The sequence below is a fragment of the Rhinichthys klamathensis genome, unplaced genomic scaffold (genome assembly GCF_029890125.1).
Source record: "Rhinichthys klamathensis goyatoka isolate OS25496 unplaced genomic scaffold, OSU_Roscu_1.1 h1tg000334l_1, whole genome shotgun sequence".
In the NCBI taxonomy this organism is placed as follows: domain Eukaryota; kingdom Metazoa; phylum Chordata; class Actinopteri; order Cypriniformes; family Leuciscidae; genus Rhinichthys; species Rhinichthys klamathensis.
The window spans coordinates 153,394-177,316 of NW_026606849.1; the positions used below are offsets into that span (position 1 = coordinate 153,394).

General features: G+C 42.0%; 1 protein-coding gene across 15 annotated transcripts in view; it reads left to right on the plus strand.

Annotated features, from left to right (window-relative positions):
- The window catches only part of camk2d1 (calcium/calmodulin-dependent protein kinase (CaM kinase) II delta 1), a 381,234-nt gene that overhangs the window by 23,039 nt on the left and 334,272 nt on the right, over positions 1-23,923 (plus strand). For 8 of the 15 annotated variants that reach the window (XM_056272326.1, XM_056272327.1, XM_056272315.1 and 5 more), the window contains exons 3-6: positions 6,572-6,631; positions 13,109-13,163; positions 14,325-14,390; positions 19,755-19,827. In XM_056272326.1, the coding sequence (XP_056128301.1) occupies positions 6,572-6,631; positions 13,109-13,163; positions 14,325-14,390; positions 19,755-19,827 (254 nt within the window). Of the gene's footprint in view, positions 1-6,571; positions 6,632-13,108; positions 13,164-14,324; positions 14,391-18,843; positions 18,917-19,754; positions 19,828-23,923 lie in introns of all 15 variants that reach the window. The other 7 variants (XM_056272313.1, XM_056272328.1, XM_056272329.1 and 4 more) reach the window with 1 other exon arrangement.

Here is a 23,923-nt window from a genome sequence, read left to right on the forward strand (position 1 = left end):
TCTCCTTACGACTCTCCTTACGACTCTCCTTACGACTCTCGGTACGACTCTCCGTACGACTCTCCTTACGACTCTCCCATACGACTCTCCGTACGACTCTCCTTACGACTCTCCGTACGACTCTCCTTACGACTCTCCGTACGACTCTCCCTACGACTCTCCCATACGGCTCTCCTTACGACTCTCCCATACGACTCTCCCATACGACTCTCCGTACGACTCTCCTTACGACTCTCCTTACGACTCTCCTTACGACTCTCCGTACGACTCTCCTTACGACTCTCCGTACGACTCTCGGTACGACTCTCCTTACGACTCTCCGTACGACTCTCCTTACGACTCTCCTTACGACTCTCGGTACGACTCTCCTTACGACTCTCCGTACGACTCTCCTTACGACTCCCCGTACGACTCTCGGTACGACTCTCCGTACGACTCTCCTTACGACTCTCCGTACGACTCTCCGTACGACTCTCCTTACAGCTCTCCTTACGACTCTCCTTACGACTCTCCTAACGACTCTCCGTACGACACTCCGGACGACTCTCGGTACGACTCTCCATACGACACTCCGGACGACTCTCGGTACGACTCTCCGTACGACACTCCGGATGACTCTCGGTACGACTCTCCGTACGACTCTCCTTACGACTCTCCGTACGACTCTCCGTACGACTCTCCGTACGACTCTCCTTACGACTCTCGGTACGACTCTCCTTACGACTCTCTGTACGACTCTCCTTACGACTCTCTGTACGACTCTCCTTACGACTCTCCGTACGACTCTCCGTACGACTCTCCGTACGACTCTCCTTACGACTCTCGGTACGACTCTCCTTACGACTCTCGGTACGACTCTCTGTACGACTCTCCGGACGACTCTCCTTACGACTCTCTGTACGACTCTCCCGTACGACTCTCCTTACGACTCTCCTTACGACTCTCGGTACGACTCTCGGTACGACTCTCCTTACGACTCTCGGTACGACTCTCGGTACGACTCTCCGTACGACTCTCCTTACGACTCTCGGTACGACTCTCGGTACGACTCTCCTTACGACTCTCGGTACGACTCTCCGTACGACTCTCCGTATGACACTCCGGACGACTCTCGGTACGACTCTCCGTACGACACTCCGGACGACTCTCGGTACGACTCTCCGTACGATTCTCCTTACGACTCTCGGTACGACTCTCCTTACGACTCTCCGTACGACTCTCCTTACGACTCTCGGTACAACTCTCCGGACGACTCTCCTTACGACTCTCTGTACGACTCTCCCGTACGACTCTCCTTACGACTCTCCTTACGACTCTCGGTACGACTCTCGGTACGACTCTCGGTACGACTCTCCGGATGACTTTCCTTACGACTCTCCTTACGACTCTCCGTACGACTCTCCTTACGACTCTCCCGTACGACTCTCCTTACGACTCTCGGTACGACTCTCTGTACGACTCTCCGGACGACTCTCCTTACGACTCTCCTTACGACTCTCTGTACGACTCTCCCGTACGACTCTCCTTACGACTCTCCTTACGACTCTCGGTACGACTCTCCGTACGACTCTCCTTACGACTCTCGGTACGACTCTCCGTACGACTCTCCGTACGACTCTCCGTACGACTCTCCTTACGACTCTCCTTACGACTCTCGGTACGACTCTCGGTACGACTCTCGGTACGACACTCCGGACGACTCTCGGTACGACTCTCCGTACGACACTCCGGACGACTCTCGGTACGACTCTCCGTACGACTCTCCTTACGACTCTCGGTACGACTCTCGGTACGACTCTCCGTACGACTCTCCTTACGACTCTCCGTACGACTCTCGGTACGACTCTCCTTACGACTCTCCCATACGACTCTCCTTACGACTCTCGGTACGACTCTCGGTACGACTCTCCTTACGACTCTCCCATACGACTCTCCTTACGACTCTCGGTACGACTCTCCGTACGACTCTCCTTACGACTCTCCGTACGACTCTCCCGTACGACTCTCCGTACGACTCTCCTTACGACTCTCCCATACGACTCTCCTTACGACTCTCGGTATGACTCTCGGTACGACTCTCCGTACGACTCTCCGGACGACTCTCCTTACGACTCTCCGTACGACTCTCGGTACGACTCTCCTTACGACTCTCCCATACGACTCTCCTTACGACTCTCGGTACGACTCTCGGTACGACTCTCCTTACGACTCTCCCATACGACTCTCCTTACGACTCTCCGTACGACTCTCCGTACGACTCTCCTTACGACTCTCCCGTAAGACTCTCCGTACGACTCTCCTTACGACTCTCCCATACGACTCTCCTTACGACTCTCCTTACGACTCTCCCATACGACTCTCCTTACGACTCTTGGTACGACTCTCCGTACGACTCTCCCATACGACTCTCCTTACGACTCTCGGTACGACTCTCCGTACGACTCTCCTTACGACTCTCCCGTACGACTCTCCGTACGACTCTCCGGACGACTCTCCTTACGACTCTCTGTACGACTCTCCCGTACTACTCTCGGTACGACTCTCGGTACGACTCTCCGTACGACTCTCGGTATGACTCTCGGTACGACTCTCCTTACGAATCTCCGTACGACTCTCCTTACGACTCTCCGTACGACTCTCGGTACGACTCTCCTTACGACTCTCCCATACGACTCTCCTTACGACTCTCCTTACGACTCTCCCATACGACTCTCCTTACGACTCTCGGTACGACTCTCCGTACGACTCTCCTTACGACTCTCCTATACGACTCTCCTTACGACTCTCGGTACGACTCTCCGTACGACTCTCCTTACGACTCTCCCGTACGACTCTCCGTACGACTCTCCTTACGACATTCCCATACGACTCTCCGTACGACTCTCCGGACGACTCTCCTTACGACTCTCTGTACGACTCTCCCGTACTACTCTCCTTACGACTCTCGGTACGACTCTCCGTACGACTCTCCTTACGACTCTCCCATACGACTCTCCTTACGACTCTCGGTACGACTCTCTGTACGACTCTCCTTACGACTCTCCCGTACGACTCTCCGTACGACTCTCCTTACGACTCTCCCATACGACTCTCCGTACGACTCTCCGGACGACTCTCCTTACGACTCTCTGTACGACTCTCCCGTACTACTCTCCGTACGACTCTCGGTATGACTCTCGGTACGACTCTCCTTACGACTCTCGGTACGACTCTCCTTACGACTCTCCTTACGACTCTCGGTACGACTCTCCTTACGACTCTCCGTACGACTCTCGGTACGACTCTCCGTACGACTCTCGGTACGACTCTCCGTACAACTCTCCTTACGACTCTCCCGTACGACTCTCCGTACGACTCTCCTTACGACTCTCCCATACGACTCTCCGTACGACTCTCCTTACGACTCTCTGTACGACTCTCCCGTACTACTCTCCGTACGACTCTCGGTACGACTCTCCGTACGACTCTCGGTATGACTCTCGGTACGACTCTCCTTACGACTCTCGGTACGACTCTCCTTACGACTCTCCTTACGACTCTCGGTACGACTCTCCGTACGACTCTCCTTACGACTCTCCCATACGACTCTCCTTACGACTCTCGGTACGACTCTCCGTACGACTCTCCTTACGACTCTCCCGTACGACTCTCCGTACGACTCTCCTTACGACTCTCCCATACGACTCTCCGTACGACTCTCCTTACGACTCTCTGTACGACTCTCCCATACGACTCTCCCATACGACTCTCCTTACGACTCTCTGTACGACTCTCCCGTACTACTCTCCGTACGACTCTCGGTACGACTCTCGGTACGACTCTCCGTACGACTCTCGGTATGACTCTCGGTACGACTCTCCTTACGACTCTCGGTACGACTCTCCGTACGACTCTCGGTACGACTCTCCTTACGACTCTCCGTACGACTCTCCCGTACGACTCTCCCGTACGACACTCCGGACGACTCTCCCGTACGACTGTTCCACGTTTATGATGCAGTTTTGTCCTTTTACAAGCTTGAAAGATTCAGTTCCCATTCTTACTGTAAATGCATTGTTTTTTTGTTTGTTTTTTACATTTTCATCATGCAATTGTTAATGTAACAAGCAGAGGGGAAAAAACTGTCTTGACTCAGTTCTGCATAAAACAGCAAGCACTTAATACTAAATTATGATTTACAGGGGCAGATTATCGATTAATAAAGACTTATTTTCATGCCATTCCTTGCACAATATTGTTTTATGACCTCAAAAACACTTTAACCGTAGTGCATGATTTGTAATTAATGCATTTTGAGGTTTGCATCACATAACCAGCACTATATGTTTATGATAAATGATAACAGGGCGTCACTTGTGGTTTGCATCGTCACATGACTTAATATCAGATTTAATATGCAGACAGATTGAGGTCAATATTACAATGACACACACACACTATTTGAAACGTTTATCATTAAATCCTGCATGTTTCACGTTTACTCACACCTGACTTTCTGTTTTCCTCATTTCGTTCCGGCTCTGTATTTCAATTTTCTCTTTCGCCTCTTTTGCACTAATTTGCTTCTTATGCAAACTCTGAAGACCAGACCTTGGTTTACATCAGTGTGAGAACACACGTACACTCTTACACACTCTTACACACACACACACACACACACAAAACACACACACACATGGACACACTCTCTCTCACTCACTCACACACACACACACACACACACACTCTTTTCTGGGCTCATATTTCTCCACACATGTTTGTTTGTTTCTCGTCTGCATTATGTCAGTCGATGGACAGTGACTGGATTGGAGAAGACCTGCTCCAGTTCTTCCATCTCTCCGTCTGCGTCTCCGTCTGAGGGGAAATGCCTGAACTGGGTCACAGCAACACTTAAAATACGCAAAAACTAGATTTGAATGAAAAGCTCTCCATCTGGGGCATTTAATGAAGAACATGGAGTTTGGCCGAACTTTTCTAATAATGAGGAAAGAACAAAACTGATCACACTTTTATTGTGCAGAAACATGAAGACACACACACACACACACACACAAGGACGTTTACACTCTTCAGTCAGTGTAATCCTGTGATGCCTCAGGTTCGTGTGTGTGTTTGTGTCAGTGATGATGCTGATATTAGACAAACTCTTCATTAATGACTCGAGCCGTTGAGATCTGTAAGTAAACTTTACACACGGACAATCTTATTGGCTGAACTGCATCTGGAGTGATTGATGACTGTTCTTAATAATGGTTGTCAGACACACACACATGCACACACACACACACTCACTCACTCACACACACACACACACATGCACACTCAAACACACACAAACACACACACACACGTACACATGCACACACACACTCACACACACACATGCACACACACTCACACACACACACACGCACACTCACACACAAACACACCCGCTCACGCTCTTGTGATTGGTCGGCTGGATCAGTGTGTCGTGATTGGTCGGCTGGAGCAGTGTGTCGTGATTGGTCGGCTGGAGCAGTGTGTAGTGATTGGTCGGCTGGAGCAGTGTGTCGTGATTGGTCGGCTGGAGCGGTGTCGTGATTGGTCGGCTGGAGCAGTGTGTCGTGATTGGTCGGCTGGAGCAGTGTGTCGTGATTGGTCTGCTGGAGCAGTGTGTCGTGATTGGTCTGCTGGAGCAGTGTGTCGTGATTGGTCAGCTGGAGCGGTGTGTCGTGATTGGTCGGCTGGAGCAGTGTGTTGTGATTGGTCGGCTGGAGCAGTGTGTTGTGATTGGTCGGCAGGAGCAGTGTTGTGATTGGTCGGCTGGAGCAGTGTGTCGTGATTGGTCGGCTGGAGCGGTGTTATGATTGGTCGGCTGGAGCAGTGTTGTGATTGGTCGGCTGGAGCAGTGTGTCGTGATTGGTCGGCTGGAACAGTGTGTCGTGATTGGTCGGCTGGAGCGGTGTCGTGATTGGTCGGCTGGAGCAGTGTGTCGTGATTGGTCGGCTGGAGCAGTGTGTCGTGATTGGTCGGCTGAAGCAGTGTGTCGTGATTGGTCGGCTGGAGCAGTGTGGCGTGATTGGTCAGCTGGAGCAGTGTGTTGTGATTGGTCGGCTGGAGCAGTGTGTCGTGATTGGTCTGCTGGAGCGGTGTGTTGTGATTGGTCGGCTGGAGCAGTGTGTCGTGATTGGTCGGCTGGAGCAGTGTGTTGTGATTGGTCGGCTGGAGCAGTGTGTCGTGATTGGTCGGCTGGAGCAGTGTGTCGTGATTGGTCCTTTTTCATGCTCAAACTGCAACATTACACACTAAAGAAATGTAATTTTCCAATGACTCCCGTTTGCTGTTTATATATTCTGTTAATTTTTGACCTCAGAGGAACGAGTAGAGACAATATTTATTAACTCATTTAAACATTGGATCTTTTAGAACAGACTTCAGACAAATAACATTTCTGTCCTGTGAAATTCACTACATTTCCACTGCTATTAAACAAACATTTACATTTCACGTCATCCAGCAGAAACTTGTATCCACAGACTAGTCAAGTGTTTAACAGACATAAACATTGATTTTTGCTTTTTTTTTGTAGATCACCAAAAACTGGAACGAGAGGCTCGAATTTGTCGTCTACTCAAGCATGCCAACATCGGTGAGTGAAGACACACACACACACACACACACACGATCGATTACATGATTAATTTCAAGACCTCAATACAATGATGTCACGTAACGCCACGTTTGTCTCAGTTAAGCCATTCAATGATCATAAACTGGATATTCAGCTAGAAACATTAAACCCTTACACTGTTCAAATGCAGCATATCTAGACTCGACCGGTTGTTGTCTTCGTTAATGTATGAATAAATCTGTCATGAGAACAAGTTAATACAGCCATCTTTTAAATGTTTATATTTAACCAACAATGTGGAGTAGAATCATAACTATATTAAAATGTTTATATAAAACGGCCTTATGTAGTTAAACATTTTAAATGTTTGTGTAACTTTTATTTGATTGTTAATTATTAAATTGTTAATTATTAAATAAAGTTTATTTAATCAATTGATTAACCAAATTTAATTTTAGTTTTGCGTTCAGGTTTTTGGCTTAATTCATATTTTCATTTGCTTTTTGGTAAAAAAAAATATATATTTAAAAGTCCGGTTTAATATTAATACAATTATATATAAAAAATACAAAAAAAAACTAAAACCTTGAAACAACCCTCTGCCGGTATTTTAGTGCAATTAAAAAGAACCAGGCTACATTTACAATATATCACAATCATTACATTATATAATGTTATTAATAATATGATTGAATGCATCAATACAATGATAATTAACAGATGTGCGGCGGTTCGCCACTTTTGTTCATTCATCAACTTAAAAAAGACTCAAAGATCAATTCTTGGGATTTAAGAATCAATATTAGTTCATCAAAACGAGATTTCTGAGTGATTTATGCTAATCTGACCTGAAGCTGTTAGTCTGGAGACAGCTATAAATGTCCAAGCGTTTCAGCCCACACACACACACACACACACCTTCCTCACACACACACACACACACACCTTCCTCACACACACACACACACACACACACACACACACACACACACACACACACACACACACACACACACACACAGCTTTGTTTTTGTGATATATGAGGACATTCCATAGGCGTAATGATTTTTATACTGGACAAACTGTATATTCTATCCCCCTACACTGCCCCTATCCCTAAACCTACCCATCACAGGAGACATGCTGCATTTTTACATTTAAAAAAAAACATTGTTTTTTATGTTTTTTAAGCTATTTGAAATATGAGGACTCATGCAATGTCCTCATATATCACGTGTAAGTTGTAATACCAGTGTAATATGCATGTCATTATACACATTTGTGTCCTCATATATCACAAAAACAAACACACCTGACACACACACACACACACACACACACACACACACACACACACACACACACACACCTGACACACACACACACACACACACACACACACACACTCACACCTGACACACACACACTCACACACACACACAGCCAGCCGAGAGATTACAAGCGTTGGCGTTTTCGAGCAGTAATTATGACTGTAACACACAGCTTCAGATGAGATGAACACCTTATCTCCCGTGTGTTCGGCGTACGCCGCTGACACAGTTTACATGATGACACAGTTTTACTCCTATTCTCACTGCGTGTGGATTGTCCCTTCATTATAATTGATCTTTTTTTTTACACAAATATGACTTCAAGAGTCATCGGTAACACTTTACAAGAATGTTCATTAGTTAGTGTATTAATTAACATAAATGAGCAATACATGTGTTAGTATCTATTCATCTTTATTAATGTTAGTTAATACAAATACAGCTGTTCATTGTTAGTTCATGTTAGTTCACAGTGACTAATGTTAACAAATACAACCTTTGACTTTATTAAGGTATTAGTAAATGTTTAAATTAACATTATAAAGTGCTGAAGAAGTAGTGTTCATTCTTAGTTCATGTTAATTAATGTTCCCCTTATTGTAAAGTGTAATGACTGTTTCTCGTAATATAACGCGAGCGGGGGTTTCTCTCCGTCCGCCGAAAGCCGTTCTCCCGCCGTTACTATGGCAACGGGTTCGAGATATTCACACTGAGGGGATTCCTCATAGATATCCATGATAAAGGCTAGATGTCTCGTCCGCGCTGCTGGCCAATGGAGGTCGAGTCCGCACTGGCGGCCATCTTGCCACAGGCAGCTCGCTCACTCGTAACATTGTGTTTTAATGGTGCATTTTTAAATAACCATAACTTGCTCAATTTTCTACCGATTTTCAAACGGTTTGGTTTGTTATAAACATCAGAGATGTAGTTATGACACTGCACACTTATGAATAATAAGTGTATCGATAAATAATCATCCAGAATTATAGCCACGTTAATAACGTTTGTAAGAAACCAAACCGTTTGTAAATCCGTCAAGATTTCAGCGAGATAAGAGTATTTGTGTTGGTGCTGATCACTCATCTTACATCAGGCACCACAGAGCCCGCCAGAACGCTTGCCTGTGACAAGATGGCCGCCGGTAATAACGATAGAGACTCCGCCGTAAGACATCTAGCCTTTATTATGGATATCTATGGGATCCATCCATATTCATAAATCAAAAGGTCAGGCTTTGGATTTCTCTGAGAGATGACCTCAGGCGTTCGCTCACGTTCATCACGATCACGCCGTTTCATCAGAAGATTTCTGCTCTCTAACAATGAGTTATTGTCAGTACTGATGTACACCAAGGCTCTTTCTTACTCAGTGTCTCGTTTCCAGTCCAAATATCAAACATTTCAGTGTCAGCGGCCCACCGGTGGGCCCAAATCCATTACATTATTAAAACAGTAATATCCTACACTAAACCTAAACTATTCTTGAAAAACTATATATCATTTGAAAGCTTAAAATCTCCAGTTTCCATATTTGGTGATTGCAGAGGAGCCGTAATTTATCAATTTGCAACAATAACATTTTCATACTCCTAAGGCGTGTTTAGACCTTTATTTTGAAATAGTGATGAACATGAAAAATCATGAAAGAATGGTAGAAAACTCAATTTGTTTTCATGCCAAGAGTTCAAAAGATACCATCCATTCAATTATTTTAGAATTCAATAAAAAAAGGTCTGACATTTTTTTAAATATAAAGAAAAAAAATATAGATTCACTATTTGTGATGTGGCAGCGAGCTATAACGCACACGCGTGTTCTTTTTATGTGTTTCTTTGAGGTTGAATTAATATCAAAATCTGCCAAACTTCTCATACTACTTCTGAATAGGATGTCTACTTCATAAATTGTATGAAAATTGTGGAAATAATGGTTCATATCACTCAAAACACACATGGAGATGGCGGCGCCCTGATGTGGGCAGTGATGGAGTCTGGTTGTGCCCTAGTGGAAGCGTTCGGTACTGCAGACACACACACTCTCACTGAAAGCTCATCTTTTGAGATTTTGAGACTTTTGAGATTTTTTTTTTTTGCAGTTTTAGAGCCGCCCAGGTTTTGAAAATATATATTTTATATAAAATATGAATAATAAAAAAATTTACATTGTAAATTTTCATAAACTCAAACTTCTATAACTTTTTCTGTTTCACTTTCTTAATTTATTTCACATCTACAAAAATCTGCCAAATATCTTCTTTAAAACGAGACCAATCTTACGTCTATTTTCCAAAGCAATCTTGAATTACAACCATTTAAGTTCGAAATGGAAATGTGCATTTTCATGTTCAAAAAAAGGGGGGAGACACTTAAGAGGTTAAATCAAGATGCAATTACTAAAGTAGTAAAATTACATTAGATAGTTAGTCTTGTTTTCTGGGGAATTAAAAAAAATAAGTGAGTTTTTGCGCAAGACAAGCTAAATTATCTGCTAATGGGGTCAGAAAAATAATCTTGTTCCTGTTTGAATTAACATTATTTTTCTGACCCCATTAGCAGATAATTTTGCTTGTTTTAAGCATCAACTCACTTAATTTTGATTAATTCCCCCCGGAAAACAGGACATAATATCTAATGTCATTTCACTACTTTAGTAAAGATTTAAGAAATGTTTGATATTTGGACTGGAAACGACACAAACGCTGAGGAAGAACAGCATGTTTAGGCTGCGTGCTCTTTATGTGAAGGCCGTCCCAGTAAACAACTAAATAAATGCCAGTTTAATGTAGTCCTGCATGCATCCAGTTCTTTTAGCTGTCCTTCACTCATAATTCAATCCCAGAATGCACTGTGACAACTTTCCTATGGCTCAGGTATTGAATGGCTGTGAGGGATCGATTTACCAATGGCATCCACTGTACAAAACCAGTATAAAGCATCAAGGTCACTTATTATTTTCCCCAGCTCATGTTGTCTGGAGTTTTTGTGTTTACTGACGTTTCTTGGAAAGATATTTTTGCAGTGTTTCGAATCTAAAAACACAATAAACATAATATTAAAGTCCCCCTGTAGTCAATAATTGTATCCTTTAAAGGCACACTGTGGAATTTTTGGCCACTAGGGTGCGCTCGACCTGTAATTTTCACGTCTAGTGCCCCTAGAGGCCACAAGCGCCGCAGCATTGTCGCAAAAGTCAACAAACAGTCAACCGGTCAGCCTCCCGTGTCTTTATGTGTGTGCAGACGGCATTTGATTTGTATGTTGGAGAAAGTTAATCGATTCACTACTGACCAAAATAATAATATAAATATAAGATTAATAACATAAATCCTATAAAGAAAACAAATTGAATAAAAGTAGCATACGCAGAAAACAATGTCTGATCAGGTAAGTCGCATTGACAAGGGTTGCCCAATCCTGTCTGTCCTGCACAGTTCATCTCCAACCCTAATCAAACACACCTGAAGCAAACACTTAACGTCTTCAGGATCTCTTTGCAATGGGTTGGAGATGAAATCGAGTAGTCGGGAAATCGTGTAACAAAACTGATATAACTCACTACATATTTCCGTTATTTGTAGTCTTCAGTTTGTTTTTCCTTTTACACAAATACAAACATATATGAGCTGAAAGGAAAAAAAACATTTACATTTACATTTGTATACGGCAGTATGTTGTGACTTATATCAGTTTTGTTACACGAATTCGCAGTAAATATTACATACACTTTTATGCCGATGTTTATTTTAAACTCTCCCTTTTTCTTTTTTTGGTCTCCTCTGACAAAATCTTTGCTTTCTTCCGAGTAGCTGTTGATTCAGCCATGACGACAACATACAGACGCCGAGTTGAGCTCTCACGCTAGAATCTGAGGAAGTTGGGGTGGTGGGGGAAGTGAGGTATGCCGTAAAGCGGTCGAATTTTGTAGTTCTTTTTGTGCTCGGGTTCCTACCCGAAACCCGAAGTTACATAGTGCTGGTAAAAGCGATACAGACACCTTCAGGCTTCGGCAGACGTGTCATTCAACCTATTGTAAGTCGATGTACCATCTCAATGGGTTTTGGTAATATATTATAAAGGTTGAAAAGTTCCACAGTGTGCCTTTAAAACTCATGTTTGATCACCAAAATTGTTTTTACCTTGAAAAAAAAGTCTTCGTGCCTTAAAATATCTTGAATGTAACTCGACACCTCATGTAGTATTCGCGGGTCTATGAATATGCAAATGAGTCCCGCCTCCACTCACTCTCTCAGCTCAGAGATCCACTGGTTGACGATCACACGTTGATCTGATTGGTTACAAGGTCGTTTGTGACGTCAGAAACACCAGCGATTTCAAACCGTGTTTTTGAGGCTGTCTTTGGTTCACTGCAGTTTTAAGGAGGAAATACTCAGCAATGCTGTCGACTTATGAACTTACACATGGTGTGTCTTACAGCGTATTAAAAACAAAAGCTTGATTTTCGCCACAGGGGGACTTTAATTAATAAACAGTATGAAGAGATGTATGTCTATATAAAAATAAAAGATGGCACTGCTGTGAATAAGGTCTATTAGGATGGACACACTTCCTTTCTGCATCTTTCTCAATGAGAGGAAACAGAAGCAGAAATAATTCCAATTTGTGGAATAAACGAGTCTGTGAAAATCTCATTCTAACGATTATGACTGTGAGCTGCTCGATACGATCTAATCAGTGTCTCTCTCTCTCTCTCTCTCTCCTCTCTCTTTCCTCTCTCTCTCTCTCTCTCTCTCTCTCTCTCTCTCTCTCTCTCCCTCTCTCCCTCTCTCCCTCTCTCTCCCTCTCTCACTCTCTCTCCTCTCTCTTTCCTCTCTCTCTCTCTCTCTCTCTCTCTCTCTCTCCCTCCCTCTCTCTCTCTCTCTCTCTCCCTCTCTCCCTCTCTCCCTCTCTCTCCCTCTCTCTCTCTCTCTCTCCCTCTCTCCCTCTCTCCCTCTCTCCCTCTCCCTCTCTCTCTCTCTCTCTCTCTCTCTCTCTCTCTCTCTCTCTCTCTCTCTCTCTCTCTCTCTCCTCTCTCTCTCTCTCTCTCTCTCTCTCTCTCTCTCTCTCTCTCCCTCTCTCTCTCTCTCTCTCTCTCTCTCTCTCTCTCTCTCTCCTCTCTCTCTCTCTCCTCTCTCTTTCCTCCCTCCCCCTCTCTCTCTCTCTCCACAGTGAGGCTCCATGACAGTATATCAGAGGAGGGTGTTCACTACCTCGTCTTTGATTTGTGAGTGCATTTCTCTGTGTGTGTGTGTGTGTGTGTGTCCGTCTGTATGAGGTCACGTCTCCAGTTCTCCTGTTAAACGAGTGTGTCTGTTAACGAGAGCTCCTCCACTCACCAAATAAACCACAAATAAACTAATTTCATGATGTGCTGATTAATTGAGAAATGACCCCCAGAAGATACCGGTAATCTAAAGTCATTATTGTGTTAGATGAGAAAAGCAGTGAATATACATCACAAAAAGTAGCTTTAGAAATGAATATTTTGATTCAACATTACATTTATTAAACTTGTAAGGCCATATTTAGTTTGGTAACACTTTACTTGAAGTGCTGTGCATAAGACTGACATTACACCTTCATAATCATGACATGACACAAGGAGGGTTTATGCATGTTTATGACAACTGTCATTAAGTGTCATTCGCTCAATTATGACGTTTTTAATGCAAATATGACATTGTTTGAGATGTCTTTGTTATGACAACTTGACATAAACCAATACATCATAACCTGTCAGTGTCTTGGTAATGACAACTTGACATTACCAAGACAACACAACCTGTCATAAACATGACATAGCAGATTAATTATCAAACTTAAGAAACCACTTAGCTTTATGGGTGAACATTACATTAAACTGTCATGAGGCTGGTTTTGACATTGGCTGTCATGAGGCATTATAACATTTCAATGACAAATTCAATTTGAAAAATATTCATGACACAGTTATAATGCCTCATGACAGCCAATGTCAAAACCAGCCACATGACAGTTTAATAGACACACCAAAAAGCAATATTTGTATCAAAGGTCTATTTGCCAAATCATTGCTATAAGCTGTTGTCGAAGTAACATTCAAATTCAACACACAGTGGCGGCGACACTCGTGCTTATACACACACGGAGTAAAGTGCCCTTCATAGTGCTTACTTTAAGTGCTCTGCCCTTCACAGCGATGCTCGGTTTGCACAGGAATTTGCCTGTATTTACAAGTCACTTGTGTTGAGTGTCGACACACACACACACACACACACACACACACACACACACACTGCTCGCTTATGTCTTTTTTAATCTCTTAAGAATGTCATGTCAAGGTGCAGATGTAGACTTCTCACATGCAGAGCTGATATAAGAGCCTGTGATGTTGGCCCTGTTTCAGAGTCACCGGAGGAGAGCTGTTCGAAGATATCGTCGCCAGAGAGTATTACAGCGAGGCCGACGCCAGGTCAGTGCTCGAGGCCACATGCAAACCTCTTAGAAGAACGCATGCATTTAAATAGACAACACAGTAGTGTCGGCAACATGGTAACACAGCAGCATCGTGTCGGCCCACATCCGGGCCGTGTGGAATACAGGCAAACCAGAGATTATGAAAACACCAGATATCATTTCACTAGTGGCTGCAGAACACTATAGTTCATTTATGTAAGTGAGGAGAGCAAAATAAAGTAAACTGTGACATATTATCGTAAAGTTTGGAAGAAAAATCCAAGTCCAGGCACTCAGTGGGTTACAAAAGTAAAAAAGCCTTTATTATTATTAAAGCGAGGGCTAAACCATTAAAAATGACATATTATACCTAAATATTCTTCATACAGTGACTACCAGTAACATTTATACATATTTGTGATCAAAAATGACTCCTCCACTTTGAGCTGATGATGTTTTGCTGAAGTGTGTTTTCTGTAACTGCTAATGCTCTTTTCACACACACTGAACAACATGAAGCATTGCTTGGTCACTGGTTGAGCTAAACTGGTATTATCTAATCGTGTAGTTAAATTTAACAGCTGACAGATATTCAACATAACTCATGTGTGAGAGTCTAACAGAAGTGAAATATCCACTGATTTGATAACTCTTGGCATATTTTATTACCATTTTTTTAACTATAGCGAATAAACTGTGATAATGTGAGAAATGTTGAAGGTGCCTGAATGCATTGGTTTGACTGTATGTGTCCCACATGTGGGCCGGATCTGGGCCGACACTATGTTGCTTTCTGGGTTGTATTATATATTTTATGAAGCTGTGTAAACCGCATCTGTGGCATGCTGTCAATTAAGAACTTTATTCTGTGGTATTTTTTAATATTTCAAACAATAATGCACTTACAGTGGAAGTTTATGGAGTAAGACAGTGTTATATCTAGTTCTGCATGTCATTCCCTCCTCCCACCAAACGAGGGCGCCGTCATCAGAAGAATACCTTCCGGGTTTCCTTCACACCTGAATCCCATCACTGCTGCCTCGTTATGAGAGAGACACAGCTTTGAACCAATTGTTTCGCAGAATAATTGATTGTTTCGCAGATTGTCTCTCGCTGGCGACCCCTGCTGGTCAGATCAGTGTAAATGCAGCGAAAACTCAGTCAAAACATGCAGAAAAACACCTTTTACAAACCAAATGCAGTTTCATTGAAGCCGTCATCTATTAAATGCAATTAACAAATCATCTGATACCACTAAATATGAAGAGTCTCTAAAATACGTTTTATTTTATTTTTGAAATTGTAGAGCTTTATTTGTAGAGTTTTATGGAGACGTTTAACCACAACTCTTCCTTTTTATTAAACAAATGTGTCATGAAATGTTACGAATGTATAAAATCATATAAAAATCATCACTAGGCTGAGTCAAGGGCTCACCGAGATCATCGCCACCTAGTGGTGGTTCATTGACATTTGGAAACAGTGATGACGTAACGAAGCCTCGTTTACTGTAATCATGTGACTTTGGCAGTTTGATACTCGCTCCGAATCACTTGTTCAGAACAAATGATTCACAAAGGTTTTGAAGCTTCACGAAGCGTTTTGAAGTCTTGTTTATCGTTGCATTGGCAGTTGACCGTTCGCAAAGCCCCGCCCCCTTTAATTACTGTTGCTATGTCCGACAAGCCACGCCTCTCTCACGCCACATCATGCTCTCACGCAGTGACAAATACATCTCGGAGCAAGAAGACACTGACAGACAGGACAGACCACGTTACTTTTGATATGAAACAAAGTCTCAACTTTCAAATTTGGTAATTTTTTTAAGAAATTTAAACAATAAGTAGCGTTTTGTGTCTGTTTAGGCGTGACAGATCGCTGTAGAGCCTCAGTTAAAGCCGCTCGTGAACCGATCATCTCTTCCTTCTAGTTCATTTATAGCAGTGTTTCTCAACCTCTCCTGCAGGGACCCCCTGACAGGCCATGTTTCTGTTTTAACCTTGAAATGGCACACCTGATTCAAGTCATTAAAGGCTTAATGAGTAGTTGACTAATTGATTAATTGAACTATTCCTACTCTAATTACTCATTAAGCCTTTAATTACTTGAATCAGGTGTGCCATTTCAGAGTTAAAACAAAAACATGGCCTGTCAGGGGGTCCCTGCAGGAGAGGTTGAGAAACACTGATTTATAGCATCAAATAAACATGAATGAACATCAGAAGGAATGTTGTTTTAGCCGCGGAAAGACGTCAGGACACCGTTTTTCAAGTTCAAATCCTCCAATGTTAATCTACTAACTCTCCTGACTGCTTTGTCGGACAAAAATAGCGGATTCGGCGGATGGCGGATTATGATTGGTCAGATCGCCTGTCAATCAAAAATTCTGAACATTCTTTTCTGGGTTGGATTTACTGTTTTCTGGACCCTTGTATTTGTTCCCTTTTTTGCTGTTCATGGTTTTGACCCCTGCATGTTTACCGACACACCGTGTCAACACTGGAGACAGCAACATAGTGTTGGCCCAGATCCGCCCCACATCTTGTACACACGGGCCAGACGTGGGCCGGATCTGGGCCGACACAATGTTGCTGTCCGGGAACCATCCATTTATTGTTCGTGTCAGAAGTAGCGCAAGAGCTTGAAGTCCCTCAGAAATAGATTGGGGGATCAGTTTACTCTCGAGAATCGCGACGCATCCAGTGTAAACAGCAGCACTGATTATAATGAATTTTATTCGCTTTTGTCGTGTCGCTTCACTCCTGTTTGTGTTACTCTTGAATCCTCTGCGCATGGATCCGTATCAGTAAATATTGCCTCATACACTTTCATTGTAAGTGCATTACTTTAAATACAACTAAGAGACAGAGCTTAACTTGCATTGAAGCCAGTGCATCTCGTAATTCACAAAACAGACGAACCGTAGATTATTATGAGTTCTTATGTGTGCATGATATGATTATTTGCTGTAACGGACTTCCTTCTAAGCCAGTTGTGGGAGCAATCGTGTCTTATATCACTGAGCCAGTGAATGAGCAGATTTTCCCCATGTGTTATACATGCATTTATCTGTTTGCTACCATTTAAACTCAACTTTTGAGTAGAAATGATCTAAAGTTTGTCTCCCAAATGCATTTGTACTTTTAATGTCTGTCTGAAGTGTTTTTTTTCTGTGCTTGAAATTCAAATTCTTGTCTTTGTTTGCTGCTCATTGTTGGTGTTATCTTAATTTGGGTTGTTTAACCATTTCTTTTCGTATGCTTCTGTAATTATTTTTATATTACTGAGAAGCATAGTTCACCTAAAAAAGGAAAATTCTGTCATCATTTACTCACCCTTCTGTCATTCCAGCCCCATTTGACTTTTTTTTTTTTTCAAATAAGAAACTTTAAAGACTTTTTCTGCATTTTCTTTTCTGTGCAATTACATTGAAGCGAGACTGATGCATTCAAGATTTAAAAAGGACACAAATGGACAATAAAAGCATCATAAAAGTAGCCCAGACAACTCAATATTCCATTTATTTTTAAATTATACACACTTTTGTAACAAAATGTTGTGCATTTTTGCCAAACTTTATTCTCAACTGTCCACAGAACATTTTCCCAGAAGCACTGTGTAACATCTAAGTGTTTTAATTGGGCAAACATGAGATATTTTTTTTTTTGTCATTTTACCACATTGGCAGAAACTCACTTAATTTTTTTTTTTTTTTTTCTCTCTACAAAACAAGATATAATTTCTTACGTCATTTTGCTTATCTAGTAAATGCTTCTTGATTTAAGAATTTTTCGATATTTGGACTGGAAACGAGACAAAAATATTAACTAAGAAAAGCTTTTTTTGCAGTGCGTCCAAATCTGAATCACAGCTGATCTGCTTTTACAAATGCATCGTAAGCCTAAGTCGATCGTTGAGACCATTGGTGCCAATGCGATCTTCTTGGGTTTTCTTTGCTTCTGGTTTAATGCCATCCTGGCTCTTAAGTTCAACTCACTGATTCAATCTAGATGATCAACAATTCCTGGCTGTTCGCCACATAAACCTATCATATGGCTTTAGAAGTATAGGAACATAGTACACAAGTTTTATAGACTTCTTTTGTGATGCTTTTAAAGTCCTATTGAAAGCTCATAGTAATGTAAAAGAGCGATCGGCTCACATTTCGCCTGCGTTCCACTGAAGAAAGACAGAAAGAAAGAAAAGAAAGTCAATATGGATTCCTGTGACATGAGGGTGATTTTCATTTCTGGGTGTAATATTGTTGCAAATGCACCTTTGTATCAAATGTACCAGTTTTATAGCAAATATCATATTTTCTACAGATTGGAGTACAGTATGTTCCTGTCCCAGCTAAACTTGCTTTCTGTTTTCACTGTTTGTTTGTCAGCTGAATTATTTTCTGATTGTGCTTGCTGAACTGTTCAATCTCTCTTCTTTGGCTTCCCCGCTGTGTCTCTCTCTCACAGTCATTGCATACAGCAGATTCTAGAGAGTGTTAATCATTGTCACTTAAATGGCATTGTGCATCGAGACTTGAAGGTTAGTATGACAGGCTCAAACCTGTTTGAACAAACAATAAACCGCTGGTTCCCATTGTGGACGCCTCCTCTACTCACCCCTGACCCCTCGAAACACAGCTACACACTGAGAAATGTGTGTTGCGGTGGGCTGAGGGGTAAAAACACAAATAATGACCTCAGAGCTATACATTTGTGCATGTAGCACCTAATCAGGGACTGTGCGTTTGACTCTGTAGGATTGTCTTTTTTGTTTGTGTGTGTTGATGGAGACTGTGCCCTTTTTGATTGAAATGCAAAACGGGCATCAGAACCCATAAGTCAACGATTTAGTGGGTCAAGCACACAGTCGCCCAAGCAAACACCACTTCTGGATTGAGATTTTGGGGAGCAAGACAAGAGAGGTAATGATGACAGTAGATGGGCAATGGATAGATATATAACTATATTTGATGACGTTCACAAACAAATGTTTTATTACTGTACAGTAGTGCTGGGAAATAATGTGCCTAATAGTGTAGACAGCGTCAGTCATTATAAAATGAACACACGTCTGTATCAGTGTAGACCAAGACCAAGATCTGGGTAACACAAAAACTATCCAAACACTGAAAAAATCAACCCAAAAAATGACCCAAAAGGCTCAACCCAGGATCTGGGTTGAAAAAATAACCCTCCGTAGAGATGGATGTGTGCTTCCCCGGCCCTACTGCATAATCATCTGAAATTGAACACTAAAACTTAGCCCATTTAAGTTGTATTCATCACCTCCAAGCCCCTGCTCCCTTGCTCTCGATGCTGTGCACAGATAGTGAGTGTGTGCTTGTCACTAACCCACGCCCCCTGGTGTTTGCATGCAGTCATTGCATTCAGCAGATCCTTGAGGCTGTTCTCCACTGCCACCAGATGGGGGTGGTCCATCGGGACCTGAAGGTGAGTCGAGATGCTGAGGGTCCTGAACACCAAGGCCTTCTTCTTTGTCCTCTTGTACTGATTCAAGGCCTTGAATACGGCCTACAAAAATGGCTAATGAGATCAAATAGAGATTATACAAGTGCTTAGTAACATATGAAGTCTGAGAATCAAGTGATCAATGTTATATATTTGTTGCACCATTAATGACAAAACACTCAGAATGAAGCCTGCAGGTTTAGTTGGGATTGGTGTTTTGTGTCGATCTTCAGATAAAACCAGCACAGGCTCTTGTCTCTGCTAATTTGCCAATCAAATGAGGCAGGTGCGACCAGGGGATTGTTTTCCCTCCTCTTGTAATCTCAATTTGCATCGGCCTGGATTCTGCTCTGTGATTGGCTGCTGCTACATTATGACTTGCACCAAAAAGAAACAGAAAACAAAGCAAAGACATTAGGCACAAAACAGTAATGTATATTGTATATTAAACAAAAAAGTGTTTATACTCTTTCCATACAACAAAAGCGTACTGTACAGTGACCACAGACTGACACGCTCTAATCTGCACTACAAATAGGCAAAATTGAGATTACAAGACTGATATTTGAATATGAACAAGCACAAATGAGTTTTAAGAGCCACGGAAGGGTTTGGAAGAACATGAGTGTGTTGTGAATTTGTTTTCTACACTGCAAAAAATGCTTTTCTCTGAGTTTTTGTTTAAAACAAGCAAAATTATTAGCCAATGGAGTAAGATAACAAGAAAAATAATCTTAATTCAAATGGAAAACAAGATTATTTTTCTCACCCCGGCCATTGGCAGATAATTTAACTTGTTTTAAGCAAAAACATACTTAATTTAGAACTTTTTTTTGTCCTCCAGAAGAAAATATGTAATTTCTTATGTCATTTAACTTATATACACTGTAAAAACTAATATTCTTGATTTTTTTTATCACAACTTTTTATCTTCTGTCAAATTAATGTGGTTCAGTTTCTATTTTTTAAACCAATCTCCTTTGTTGTATTAACTCAAATATTTTTATTTCAATGAACACAAAATTTTAAGGCAACCTAGGTAACTTACTTGTTTAAGTTAAACCAACAATATTTTTTTTTACAGTGTAGTAAATGCTGTTTGATTTAAGGAATTTTTCGATATTTGGACTGGAAACAAGACAAACATATCAAGTACAAAAAGCATTGTTTGCAGTGTAAACTATTCCTTTTAGAACATATTTTCGGCAGAAGATTTGTTGGAATAGGCACAAAATAACAAAGCAGAAAGCAACACATTATATCCTAATCAGAGTTTTTATCCTTACCAGCAATATCAGATACAGTTGTGGATGTGACATGCTTTCCCTCCTCATTTATCCCTTTTAAGGAATGTCACTTAATAGCAAAAAGAAGGTCTGTCTTATTCCGTTATGGCTTGTCCAACAATTTGAAGAATGTTGGTGGTTTGCTCTCAGAAATTCATTTGATTGATTTTTATTCAACTTTTAGAGCAATCAAAAAGATTGTGTAACAGCCATATACAAAAAGCAATATTGTACAATTATGAGGAGAAACTATTAGTCATTTAGGGGAGAACTTAGTGTTTGAAATGGGGAAGGTTGTTGTATGCTGATATGTAGGGCAAGAAAAGAGCGTGTGTAATAATGTACTACTAGATTCTGCTGTTCAAATTATCCTCAGGGAATCACAGATCTGCTCTAATCTACTCTATCCGTCATTATCTCTCTTCTCTAACAAAGGACAACATCCGGCTATTCTTTATATTATCTCGACACCCCTGTAATTAGCTTCCGCAGGTCTAATGTTCCCTCCCTTGCCTTGGGTATTTGATGCTGAAATGGAGTAAACTCGTAGCTTGGCTGTGCGTTTGCTAAGTAAACACTAGTTTCTTGCTAAAACTAGAAAGACTCGACACTGTGTCCAGGACACTCCCATTTGCAGTGTTTCACCATTCATCCTTCCCTCGGGTCATTTGACCTGGAATTGTTTTTGGTTTTTTTAAATAAAATAAAATAAATTGTTTATCAGAGGAGTCCAAGACCACATGACTTTTGTTGCACTTGAACCACAAAAAAATAAAAAAAATAAATTGTGGTTGAAATTCACAAAAGTAACAAATCCGTCCCTCGTGGGTCAATTTGACCCCCTTAGGAATGAGTGAATGCGTGGAATGCTTCAGTAGTGGAGTTGAGTTACAGTAACAATTAAAGTAGCAGGACTTCTTTGTCAAGGATAACACAATAAAGTTGCATTATCTTATTTCCATTGAAGTCCTTGTACACATACAAAAACCTAAAAATGCTCAAAATTCCAACTAAAAATGCTAAAACTTTACCAAAAAACTATTTTATAATGTCTTCATGTGGATCTGAATGCATATTAAAGGAAAGGACTTTAGGACCCAGCGGAACAGCTCCTCTGCTCCATATAGCGCTATTATGCTACGTTCACACCGTCTACCGCGTCTAGTTTGACGCTTGACCACTTTGTGTTAATTCGCGTGTCAATTGCGAAATTGACGCGCGTAAAAACAAAAGTTGAAGCGAAATTTACGCGCGTCAGAGGCGAAAGTTTCGAAACCCTTTGGCGGCCATCTTTTTAGATGTTTATCGAGCATTAGCTTTAGCATTATTCGAGAGAGTCACCGCTCGTATATGCTCTGGAGAGCAGAAACAGCTGCGTAGGGGACATCGTCGCTGTACTCGGGTCCACCAGAGCCTCCGGAGGGTTTCAGGAGTTTCACAATTTGCCAGGAGCTAGGTTTGGTGGACCTAACGGTGAGGACGCTGAGGAGGACAGCGTAGGCCGTATAAGCCCTCGGCCTCGAGTGGTCTATGCCCGTCGAGCCTGCGCTCTACAGCCCGGCGCGAGGTTCACCCTCGCCCGCACACACCTAATCTGTCATTTATGTTTGTTTTGATAATAAATGGAGCCTCCAAAAGTGAAACCTGTCCTGTGATTTTTTAAAAAGTTTTTATACACTAAATTGTGTTTGTTGTCTTTACATTAGAATAATAATGTTTCATAGAATAGATATGGAATAAATAGCATTCAATACAAAATGATTATCTCTCATATATTGAAATCGAGTTTTTATGTGAAAGATTTGCTTTGCACACCAAGTATTTTTGTCATATTACAAAATAGTTTATTGAGGCCAAACATAAAATAACATTATAAACTGTCACTTCACCACGTGACAGCAGCAAGCAGGCTCCTGATTGGTTAACGCGGCGCGAATTGACGCAGAAGTTCAGATTTTTCAACTCGGGCGGCAGACGCGAATTCGCGTCAAACGCGTGAATGCACAAATAGCACTAACTAAATCATTCGCGCGTAACGCACCAGACGCTTAATTCGCGCGAACGAGGCGTATTCGCGTCTACCGCGCCGCGCTCTACGCCTCATTCGCGCCGCAGGAATTTTTTACGCGCGTAACGCGTCTTTGCATTGACTTAACATTGAAATCACTCGCGCCTGACGCGCTATTCGCGTCCGGTGTGAACGTAGCATTAGGCCATCTAGTGGCAAGAGTCATGAAATATATTTGTTTTTACACAAGAGGTCGGCAAAGACACCCAATGGAAGATTTTTGAGCTGAACTAAAAGCTTTATGCATAAAATTGTGAGTTATTTTGGATTTAAGTTGGAAGAATGCGAGGAATGTGCTTATTGATCAAATCTTGTAATTTAAAGGTAAATAAATAAAAAAATATCCAAAAAATTGCATTAAAAAATATTTTCATAATGAAATAAAATCGGTTTTCTGGACAAAAAAAGAAATTAAGTATAATTTCAGGGCTTCGGGTCATTTTGACCCGCGAGGGAAGGAAGAGGTTAACAACCCCACCGAAGGACATCTGTAGAAAGATCCATATGATTTTGCTGTCGTGAAATTGGTGACAGTGCACTCCTCATCTGGGGGACACGTCTATAGGTCACGTATGTCACGTTATGTACATCGGTATGATCTCGCCTGAGAGCCCAATCACCTTCGAGTGTAAACGAGCAAGTGCACATTAACGTGCGAGGTTTGCATCTCACAAAAGCATTGGCTTTCCGAATCAACATGTTCTGAAGAATGTTTTTTGAGATC